At 35.9% G+C, this 12,128-nt stretch overlaps 1 protein-coding gene across 2 annotated transcripts; it reads left to right on the forward strand.

Moving 5' to 3' along the window:
• The first annotated feature begins 405 nt into the window (after positions 1 to 405).
• Positions 406 to 2,927, forward strand: LOC104090111 (flavanone 3-dioxygenase 3-like). Of its 2 annotated transcripts, none has more exons than XM_009595162.4 (4): positions 406 to 543; positions 921 to 1,190; positions 1,387 to 1,634; positions 2,175 to 2,927. In XM_009595162.4, the coding sequence occupies exons 2-4, from the start codon at positions 1,038 to 1,040 to the stop codon at positions 2,764 to 2,766; spliced, it is 993 nt and encodes a 330-aa protein (XP_009593457.3). In that variant the 5' UTR covers positions 406 to 543; positions 921 to 1,037; the 3' UTR covers positions 2,767 to 2,927. The 2 variants fall into 2 exon arrangements, with proteins under 2 accessions (XP_009593457.3, XP_070053202.1); XM_070197101.1 differs by having other exon boundaries at positions 945 to 1,190.
• Positions 2,928 to 12,128: the final 9,201 nt, after the last annotated feature.

A 12,128-nucleotide genomic window follows, 5' to 3' on the forward strand; every position in this document is an offset into this window, starting at 1 on the left:
AATAAGCTTCAAAACCACGTTCCGCCTCAGAGTTGTCTCTTCTATTTTGAAACAAAGCCACTTAGTATTCTGCTTCGTAAGCATCCATCAATAGATCAGTTGAAAAATTCCAAAATCTTGAAAATGATCAACAGTACCATCATATCAGTAAACAACAGCCTTTTTTGTGTTACGTAGGTATAAAAGTGAATAATGTCTTATTTGTAGATGAACATGGACAAGACCCTTGAGCCAAAACAACGCGTAGCTGTTCCGTGGATGGACACCCTGAATTCTTGTAGTAAAACAGGTCAACATTAAACGCGCAACATGTATACAATTAAATGAACCATAGTTAATGTATATATATAATATCTCGATAGTATTATGTAATTATTAAGATAAAGTAGATACTCGGGCTCGGGACCTCCTCTTGGAGTTGGAGCCAATCATATCCACACGGATAATCCAAGAGAGGTGGTGGAGGAAGAGTCATTATTCATGACTTATGCAGAAGCTTTCAACCATGGATGTATATGTGCATGTACAGTTAGTATTGGGAAGGTGATATCTTTAACTGGATACTTCAATTTGTAAATTAATGGTATTAGGTCACTCATTTGTTCTGTTTTCAATTCAAACATATGTAAACCGCACAGCTGGAGTAAGGATTTCAAGCGTATGGGCTCGGGATTCTAATCGTTAAAAGTTACTAAGTTCTAAATTAATTATTTATACATATTCAATGAATTTTGTAACACAAACACATGGTTAAAATCAAAGTTACTGGGTTCGGCCGAACCCGGTCCCGACACTCTACCTCCGCCACTATAAACCGCCACAATGAGCAGCTAGCACAAGTATAAATACCCACGACTCTACGTTTATGTTACTAATATATACTATCATTATTCATTCATTCTGGTATACTCAGTTTTCAGCAATAATCCAATTTTTGCCTATAGCTTTGAGATGGCCGACGATAATGAAAGCTTAGCTCATTTCCCATTGGGGAAACTGCACAAGAGAAGGGGCTGTCCTATGTCCCAAAGTGTTACATGATGCCACCTTCACAACGGCCTAGTTTGAAGTCCGAATTTGCAAATGTCCCTCTGGTTGATTTGGTTGGTATTAATGATGATAATCCCTTACAGAGATCAATAATCATCCAAGACATTGCTAAAGCTTGTCGCCACAATGGTTTCTTTCACGTAAGTATACGTAGCAATGAGCTTGACATTGGTATTAAAAAAGTTAAGCTCTCAGTATATTTAAGCTATTATTGTAACAGGTACTTGTAGTAATCTTTTAAGTAACGTGAAAGTGTAACACGGTAACATGTCAGTGTAGATAAGTTAATTAAAGTCATTTGCAATTAATGTTTTCTGCTTATTTCCTTATTTGAAGGTCATCAACCACGGAATATCCCCGACTATATTAGATGAAGCACTTTCAGCCGCCTTTGGTTTCTTCGACCTAGCTACTGAGGACAAAGAAAAACTTATGTCGAATGATGTGTACAAGCCTGTTCGATATGGCACGAGTTTGAAGGATGGTGAAGACAAGGTTCAATTCTGGAGGGTCTTCCTCAAGCACTATGCAAATCCTCTTATTGATTGGATTAAACTGTGGCCTGAAAATCCACCAGATTACAGGTATATATATATATATACCTTGTTAACTTTGTACTCAAATTGTGCAAGTATTACTTTAGCTGCATGTTAATTATTTATTGTTTCATGGGGGTATCTAGGGGCCGGCGATTTCAGGATTTAAATTTGATGTATAGTTAACCAAGTTGCACGTTCTAATCACAAGCCATGTATGTTTATATATTTCAAATGTCAGTATTCAATTGTTTCATCTGATATTGCTGAAATCATGCGACGAATGTCTTTTAAGCACTTGAGAGAGAGAAAATTGAAAAATCACGATTATGTTTATTTCTAATATAGTAAATGCTACTCCACATGGAGAGAAACTTGAAGGTTGAAGCTGATACATTTGAACTTAGTTCAAGCTGACTTTCCAAATATAGAAAGTTTGAATATTCAGATTGGCTACTCCCCTAGACATCAGATGTATGTACATTAATGGACTTGGTTAATTAGCATTGTACCCTTACATTTTATTAATTTCCTTTACACATTTGTTTCGAAACAATATAAGGAATAACTCTGAATGTTGAATGACAGGGAAAAGATGGGGAAATATATAGAAGAAGTACAAAAGTTAGCCATTAAGATCATGGGCATAATCACTGAAGGCCTAGGACTTGGTCCAACATATCTAAGCCAAAATTTTCAAGATGGAGTGAATGTAATTGCTGTCAATTGTTATCCTCCATGTCCACAACCAGGCCTTGCACTTGGTCTCCCCCCATATTCAGATTACAGTATCCTTACAATTGTCCTCCAGAGCTCAGTAGGATTAGAAATTTTGGACACACAAAATAATGAATGGAGGGAAGTTCAAGATCTTCAAGGTACACTACAAGTCCATGTGGGTGACCATCTTGAAGTACTAAGTAATGGCTTGTATAAAAGTGTGGTACACAGAGTTACTTTGAACTCTCAAAAGACAAGAATTTCATTTTTTCACTTTTTTTCAAAATCAGTGTTTGACCATAAAATTTCTACTTTTAACTTGACGATGAATTTTGAAAATTTTCGAAAATTTAAAAAATTCCAAAAAAACTATTTTTCAAAATTTTCATTCAGATCACTCACAAAACTTCAAAAACAACCCAAAATTATACTTATGTCCAAATACAACCCTAATTTTTAAATTTCATTTTCACTTGAAAAACAATTTCACTTTTTTTTTTTGGAATTTTACAATTCTTATGCCAAAACGACCAATTAATTTGCCAAATAACCATGTTTGAAAGATTAGAGTAAATGACAACCACAATGACTATAATTATAAGTTTTCAAAGTTTATTCATATGCCAGAATGTTTTACTTATCTGATTATTTGGAAAGGTCATCATATACACATATTTAATCAAAAAGATACAAGGTCCCTAGGGAAACTAAGGTACTGTCTGAATTTCTAGGGCCTTCTCCTTCATTTTCTTGAACTCCTTGTTGATTCAACCAAATGCACGGTGGATATTAATCAAGAATTATGGTATGCATAGATACCTCCTTGTAAAGTAGTACTCCCTTTGTTCCAATTTAAATGTGAAATTGTTTGACTTAGTACGGAGTTTAAGAAAAAATGAATATTTTTTAAATTTGTGGTCCTAAATAAGTTAAAAAGGGGTCCAGATTATTTGTATGGTTATAAAAGTTTCTAAGAGATAATTCTTTTTGGAACGGACAAAAAAAAAAATATTTTCATAATGTGGATGGAGAGAACAGTAGTTAGGTGGTCGAGTGAACAACTAAATATATAACTGAACGACACCAAATCAATATTATTCAACAAACTAAGAAAAAAAATACTAAGAGAATACCACAAAAATAAAGTCATCTGACTCTATATTAAAATTTTGCCATAAGCTGCATAAGCAGTTCCGAAACTTGCCTTTGTTGCTAACTTGATGTCATTAGAGAAATCACTTCAATGACTCTTCACATTAACCTTTTTTAAGTGCCTTAATTTATAAAAGCAACAGTTTTTTATTACTCCAAAATAGAACCAAGCCGGCCTTTTCTTTTTTAATTGTTGTGGCTACTTGTTTAGCCTTTTCGAACTCACCAAAGGCTTTAGGATATGCAACCGTTTGGAGATTTTGGAAGTAACTTACAGGTTTTCTGATAAAAAAAAACTTGAGATATAACATCTTCACACTTGTATCAGAATGTTGAAAATTTGAGAGTTGATGCAACCCAAATGTCTTTTAGCCCACAGTATCTTGCTAGAACTGCATTATGATTTTCTAATAGTAGGCATTCATTCATATAACAATTGAAAATTTGTAGAAATTAACATGATGCCTACAATTAAAAAATCTATAACGCAGTGCTAGCAGGATAAAAACGGCAGATCCGAGAGCAATGAAGTAGTAGTAGTTTAGGGCTTTTGAGTGGTAGAGAAGTTTATCAAACAGTAATGTTAACGGCTGAAAACCTATCTCTTAAATGCTCAATTAACGCGGGTATTTATAGGAAAAATTTAGGGTTAGGGTGTTGAGTTTGAAATTCAAAATGGGGAAGAAAGTAGGGGGGTGAGTTTCGGATTAATTCAGGGTCACGGGTCTGTCTAACTCTTGCAGAGATTCAAAGGAGGAGAAAAAGAAAAAAACTTGCACTATAGGAAAAAAGTAATCGTTTGAGATGAATCAATTCTCTGAAAAAGTATTTTGGATCTTTATATTTTCTATCTTGGAATTCAAACGATTCATTACCATGTGACAGAATCCCATTCCCACAGCTATGGCAAAGAGGGCGAGATTCTTCATTAAAAAGGAGGGCCATATTTTTGGTCAAAGCGAAAGGAAGACCGAGTTCTTTACCAAGATGGGGTCAGGGAGAATTAGGGTGTTCGTCCGTCGGTACGGTACGGTATTTAAATATTTTTTATATTCGTTTTTTAAAATATTATATTAATATCATACCTAATTAAATTTGGTATGGTTCGATTTTTCTCTGTTCGGTTTCGATTTATTCTGTTCGATAACTTCGATTTATTCGGTTTGAATAGTAACTAGCGCATAAAGTCATAGATTGTAATTTTCGTAATTAAAGCAAAAGTACAAAACTAAAAACGTTTGTTGACAAAAGTTTTGTCCAAAACCAGCAAATGTCAACCCAAAGAGAGAAAACTGTACATAAAGGAATAAATTTGATCATTAGAAATGTCTTGTTACTTAGAGTTAATTGATGAATTTAGAGAATAAAAGAGAGTAAATTTTTAGATTTTTTTGTGTTTATGTTATAATTAATAATATGTGTATTGTATAATATAATATATATTTCGGTATGATATCGGTATTTCGGTATTTCATTATAGAATACCAAATACCATACGTAATACTAATTTTTTTAAAACTTAAACCAAATACCATACCGAATATCAAAATATCGAATATCAAAATATCGAATACCAAATATCAAAATTTTTAATTTCGGTACGATAATTCGGTATTTACCAAATTATGCACAATCCTAGGGAGAACTGGGAAATGGGAATTTTGTTTGTTAGATGAAAATAAATTGTAAATTTTGGTTTTATTCCTTACAAAACAACAAAAACAAAGAGATTGTCAGTTTTAATTAACACGATGTATATAAATAAGATCACTTTGCCTTGCAAATGCATACCGAATCATGTAATAGACATGCTTGTAAAAATAATATTAATATTATTAAATAAAATTTAAATAACTAATTATGCATTAAAAAAATAAAGTAAACTTTTATGAATTATGAACGTGGATCGTTATCGTCTAAACCTATGGAAATGAACAATTAAAATTTTATAAGATACATGTGATTTTTCTACTTATTTTAATTTAATGAGGTACAAATATGATCCCTTAAATTTATCCTTATTTTTGTAAAGATATTGTGTACAGGTGTTCGATGTCCCTATTCTATTTGTGTATTGATAACTAACTACTATTATCCCTTGTAGTTTATGTCTCATAATATATTGTATGAACAATCTTATTCCACTATCTTCACTGACTCAACTTCTCATTCCATCATCCATAAACTGGACCATTCACCACCAATTTACAACACCACCTACTGACGGCAAACACAACTTTTATTTCCTTTCCTACATCTCTGGCTAAATCCAATTTTTCAATCAGTTTCATCCAAATAAAATATCATCTTCATTCATTGATATTCATATTCTTACTCACCTGAACAACTTCACCAACAGAAATAACTAAACCAAGCATATAAACAACATCCTTACAGAACCACCTTCTTCATTCAAACTTTTTAACAAACATCTCCTCTGCTTCTTCAGCTCCACCAACTCTCGACCAATTCCACCTTCAATTCTCCTTAAAATTGTTACAAAATTAGAAAAATATTCCGACAATACAATACAGAAGCAAAATTAGATATCGGCACTGTAGCTGACCAATTGCTTGGAAATCCGCCATTGTTGGGGAGGTGAAAATCGGTGACCCTTATAATGGAGGAGATGTTAATGCAAGTTCCCACCTTCTAACGTTGCCAACTAATTGCTTTGAGATTTATGATCAAAGTTTTTGGCACTCTAGTCATGATTCAATTCATAGCCAAAAGGAGTATGTAGACAGTAGGTTGCCATTTTACGGTGACAATTTTGGTGTGTTGGAGCTGTAGGGAATTTAGACAGATTCTTGCCTTTTGTTTTCTATTTTCTTTCATGTTTCTTTTTCTTTTTTGGCTGATATGTTATTTTTCTATTGTTTATTTTCCACATCATATAATTGCAAAGAGAGTGACATGTTGTCACGAACCAAAATCCAACTAGTCGTGATGACACCTAACCCAACCCGTTAGGTAAGCCAATTACCAACTATCTAATACCAATGAAATTAACGAGACAATTAATTAAAAGAAAATATCTAAAACCAATACTTTTCCCCAAGAACTGGTAGTACAAATCATGAGCTTCTAAGAATAAAGTTTACAAAGCTGGTATGAAATAAATATATTATCTGTTTGAGAAGCACATAAACAGAGTTTTATTAATTTAAGGCTACCATGAACAAGAGGCAGCTACAACTAGAACGCAGATACATCTTCAAATCCAACTCCCATCGAACACAGCAACATCATCAGCCAACATCTGCACGCAAGGTGCAGAAGTGTAGTAACAGTACAACCGATCTCATGTACTGAGTAAGTAACAAACCTAACCTTAGGTTGAAAGTAGTGATGAACTTTTACCAAGGTCGGGTCCAAAACCAATAGTCCACAACAATATCCAGAAAACAAATCTCATAACAATAGAATTGAAGCAGCACAATGAATAACTCAATAATAAAGTGCTCAGTTCGTTCACAGTTCCGGAAAAATAAATATTTTTCTTTTCAAATATAATAGTAAAACTCAATTCTTTTCACTAAAATCACCAAAATATGAGTAAGTATGAAAACTGTGATTTTTCCAAAATCCTTTCAATAATAAATGGGATGTTTCATTTTCTTTCCAAATAAACCGTATAAAACAATTGCATCACTATGCCGATCTGCCAACATGTGTGAGAAATCATGAATGATGTGATACTGTACAACATGAGAAAAATTCATCTATATGCATGTATGTCATGTGTGCATGTCAATGCGATGCAACTTAGTGATAAAATCATATGCATACTCTCAGAGTATCATTTTACTCAGTCCTCCCAATCACTCAGTCCTCCCAGCCACTCAGTCCTCACAGTCACTCATGTCTCACAGTCACTCAATCCTCCCAAATCACTCGCCACTCGTGCTCGACACTCGCACTCAGTAGGTATCTGCGCTCACTGGGGGTATGTACAGACTCCGGAGGGGCTCCTTCAGCCCAATCGCTATAATCTGCACGGATAACTCACGTGCTATAATATCATATCAGAATCCGCACGGACAACTCACGTGCCATAATAAGCCAATAAGGCCTGCTGTAGGCGGGCAACCCCTATCTATATAATATTAATAATATATATAAAGCCAACATGGCCTGCTGCGGCATGCAACCCGATTCCAAAAATATCCTCACAATCAGGCCCTCGGCCTCCCTCAGTCATCAATCTCTCCAGTCTCTCTCTCATGGGATATCAATTGATCATGTTAATATATGTACAAGGTGTATTAATAATGATTTATGGTCTAAGAAGAGACCTAAGGCTAAGTCAAGTTGGAAACTATATGATGGACTAAGGTTTCAAGTTGCACAAGGCATAAATTCAAACGAGCACAAATCCCAAAATATAAAGATTTTATGTGGTATAAGACCTATCAAATTAAAGATCTATGAGTCTGGTCACTATTTATCATTCCTCGACTTGCGTGCGCAGTCCGTAAAATTTTTCAGAAAGTTTTTACGTGAAAAATGGATTAAAATGTGAATTAGAGCTTTAAAACTCAACTAAGTTGACTTTGGTCAACATTTTGAGCAAACAAACTCGGATAAATATTTTAAAAGTACGGTAGGTCCGTATCGTGATTTGGGACTTGGGAGTATGCCCGGAATCAAATTCCGAGATCCCTAACCCGAGATATAAATTTTTGATGAAAAACAAAAAATTTAAGTTCAAATAGTGACCAGATATCGAATTATGTGCAAACGACCCCGGAATAGAATTTTGATGATTTCAACAGCTCCGTATGGTGATTTTGGATCTAGGAGCGTGATCGAATTTTATTTGGAAGTCCTTAGTGAAATTATGCTTGAAATAGCTAAAATAGGAATTTAAGTTTGGAAGTTTGACCGGGGAATTGACTTTTTGATATCGGGGTCGGAATTCAGTTCTAAAAATTTTTATAGCTCCGTTATGTCATTTATGACTTGTGTGCAAAATTTAAGGTCAATCGGACTTGATTTAATAGGTTCCGACATCGAATGTAGAAGTTGGAAATTCTTGAGTTTCACTAACCTTAAATTGCGGTGTGATTTGTGATTTTAGCGTTGTTTGATTTGATTTGAGGTTTCAAATAAGTTCGTATGATGTTTTAGAACTTATTGATATATTGGATTAAGGTTCCGAGGGCCTCGGATGAGTTTCAAATGGTTAACGGATAAAAAAGGGGACTTAGCTGCTACAAAAGCTGCTGCAATCTTTCTGCTGGAAATGCTGTCAAAATCGGGCTGCTTGTCAAAATCGGGCTCCCTGTCAAAAATCGGGCTCCCTGTCAAAATCGGGCTCCCTGACAAATCGGGCTCCCTAACAAATCGGGCTCCTTAACAGATCTGTAAGTTATAAAAACAGGAGACTTCGTCCCATTTGCCATTTTTGACGAATTGGAGCTTGAGGAGAGGCGATTTTGATATATTTTCAAGGAAAAATATTGGGGTAAGTGATTCTAACTCGGATTTGGTCAATATACACGAATATATCATTGTTTTCACCATTTAATTAGTGTTTTGAGATAGAAATCTCATAGAAACAAATTTTTGAGATTTCGATGTCGATACAGAGTTGGATTTGAGTGAAACTGGTATGGTTGGACTCGTAATTGAATGGGTTGTTGGATTTTGTGAGTTTCATCGGATTCCGAGACGTGTCCCCCACGGGCGATGTTTGAGCTAATTTCGGACTTTATTGAAAAATGTAGTATTTTCTTATGAAATTAATTCCTATAATTTTTTGTTGACTGTATCGAATTAATTATGACTAGATACGAGTCGATCGGAGTCGAAAAATTGAGTAAAAGGCATAATACTTAGTTAAATTAGAGCAAGTCGAGGTAAGTGACTTGTCTAACCTTGTGGGGGAGAAATTTTCCCTAGGATTGGTATTGATGTGATTATTGAAATGTGTTAGAAGTCGTGTACACGAGGTGACGAGTGTGTACATTGGTTAAATGTGAAAGATTATATTTTTAAATTGTATAGATCACTGTTGCGCATTTATTAAATTATTTTATCTTGTTATATTCTTCATCATTGATTTGAGATATATACTTTAAATTTGTTTGACTTTTTCCTGCTAATTGTTTTACTTGTTTAGTTGATACTTGGTTTTTTTTTTATTCTGTGCATTATTTTAAGGTTGATTTTTTTTAAATTAAATATTATTAATATGAAGAATTTGACATTTTTAAACTTGATATTGAAGCAACGTATTAAAGATTTTGAAATATTATTTTCTTGAATTATTTATTCCTTAATATTTTTGTAAGTATTTCGTACTCATTGTGATGGAGCCGTGAGCTCTTTATTGTGGAAAAATATTATTGATGATTTATTTTTGGCATGAGCCGTGAGCTCTTTATTGTGGAAAAATATTATTGTTGAATTATTTTGGTAAGTTAAATTATTTGAGAACTTGAGGTGCAAATTGTGATATATTGTAATATTGATACGCATGCGGTGGTATAGAGTCTGGGTATTGAAACGCATGCGGAGAGATAAGGGTGGCTTGATACGCGTGGCTAGTAGGGGGAACTACTAGAAGTCATGCGGTATGATAAGGATGGCTAAAACGCGGGATGCTATTTCGGAAAAAATATTTTCTTTCAAATAAATTGTGAAGGCTCCCGCGGTGAGCTAAGAAAATGATATATTGTGAATTTATTTATGATTTGGGACTACGAGGCGGTACCTCAGGAGTGCCCTTGTTGATGTTGATTTATGACCGTAGTTGCCTTTGATTTGTTTGTGAGTTATTCTTAAAGTTGAAAAGAAATTTTGTTTTGTTCCACGGGGTATTATTTGCCATTATTTGTGTAATTAAATGGTGACCTACTACTTGATTCATTTCCATTGTTATTTTATTTTATTATATTGTAAAATATTTTACCATGCCATCTATTATTATTTTCTAGTAGGGCCTGACCTGACCTCGTCACTACTCTATCGAGGTTAGTCTTGGCACTTACTGGGTACCGCTGTGGTGTACTCATACTATGCTTCTGCACATCTTTTTGTGCAGATCCAGGTACACCTTATCAGACCAGGCATCAGTAAACTAGCTGTACGAGGAGACTTCGAGGTATATCTGCCAGCCACCGCAGACTCCGGAGTCCCCTTCTATCTTACTATGTTGTCTTCCTTATTTGTTTTAGACTTTGATTTATAGAGACATAGAGAATAAATTCTTAGAAGCTTGTGACTTATTTCTACCGAGTTTTGGGAGTTGAAACTATTTGAATTGTATTTTATTTATTTCAGATTTAATTTTTTATTCTGCATTGATAGGCTTACCTAGTCTTAGAGAGTAGGTGCCATCACGACATCCTACGGAGAGAATTTGGGGTCGTGACAAGTTGGTATCATATCTCTAGGTTCATATGTGTTATGAGTCACAACCAGGTTTAATAGAGTCTTGCGGATTGGTACGGAGACGTCTGTACTTATCTTCGAGAGACTATGAAACTGTTAGGAAATATTAACTTCTTTGATTCCTTATCGTGCACCTTTGTTGATTCCAAAGTTCTAAACAATTGTCTTTCTATTCTCTCACAGATGGTGAGGAAACGCACAACTGGATCCGATGATCAGATACCCGCGCCCCCTGTTGGAGCCACAAGAGGCCGGGGTCGGGGCAGAGGCCGAGGAAGACCACGTGGTGCAGTCAGAGCACAAGTACGAGTTGTTGCACCAGAGCCACCAGTAGCTCTAGTTGGAGAGCAGGCACCTGAGACGCCTGCTACTACTCATGCACTTCAGGAGACTCTTGTCCAGTTATTGTGCATGTTTGGCACTCTAGCTCAGGCTGGGGGAGGAGCACAGACTCCCGTCGCCCGTACTCCAGAGCCACGGGCCCAAGTTGACCATGCCCCATAGGTTATATCAGTGCAGCCAGTTGTCCCAGTTCGGCCTGAGATTAGGACAGCAGTTTCAAAGGGGGAGTAGCTTAGGCTTGAGAGGTATAAGAAGTACCACCCTCCCACTTTCAGCGGTTTAGCTTCAGAGGATGCTCAGGGTTTTCTGGAGGAATGTTACCGTATCCTTCGTACTATGGGTATTGTGGATTCCAGTGGGGTTTCTTTCATGGCATTCCAGTTTAGATGAGCAGCCTACCAGTGGTGGCGGGCATATGAGTTGGATAATCCGACTGAGGCAGCTTCACTTACTTGGACTCAATTTTCAGATATGTTCTTAAGGTAGTATGTTCCTCAGAGTCTTAGAGATGCATGGCGCGCAGAGTTTGAGCAGTTGCGCCAGGGTTCTATGACCGTGTCAGAATATGCGGTCCGATTCAGTGATTTGGCTAGGCATGCACCGGCCTTAGTTGCAACTGTTCGAGAGCGGGTTCGTAGATTTATTGAGTGTCTCCACCCTAGTATCAGATACAGTATGGCCTGAGAGCTAGAGATCGACATCACATACCAACAGGTGGTGTCAATTGCTAGGAGATTGGAAGGTATGCGGACTCGGGAGAGGGAAGAGAGGGAAGCTAAGAGACCCCGAGATTCTGGCACATATAATAATTCTCGTGCCCCAGTTGCAGCCCGTCATGGTAGAGGTTATGTGAGACATCCTATTCATTCAGCACTTCCAGCTTCCAGTGGTATTCCGGCTACTCCCAGACCTCATGTTCCATATTAT

Source organism: Nicotiana tomentosiformis, chromosome 3 (genome assembly GCF_000390325.3).
Source record: "Nicotiana tomentosiformis chromosome 3, ASM39032v3, whole genome shotgun sequence".
NCBI lineage: Eukaryota > Viridiplantae > Streptophyta > Magnoliopsida > Solanales > Solanaceae > Nicotiana > Nicotiana tomentosiformis.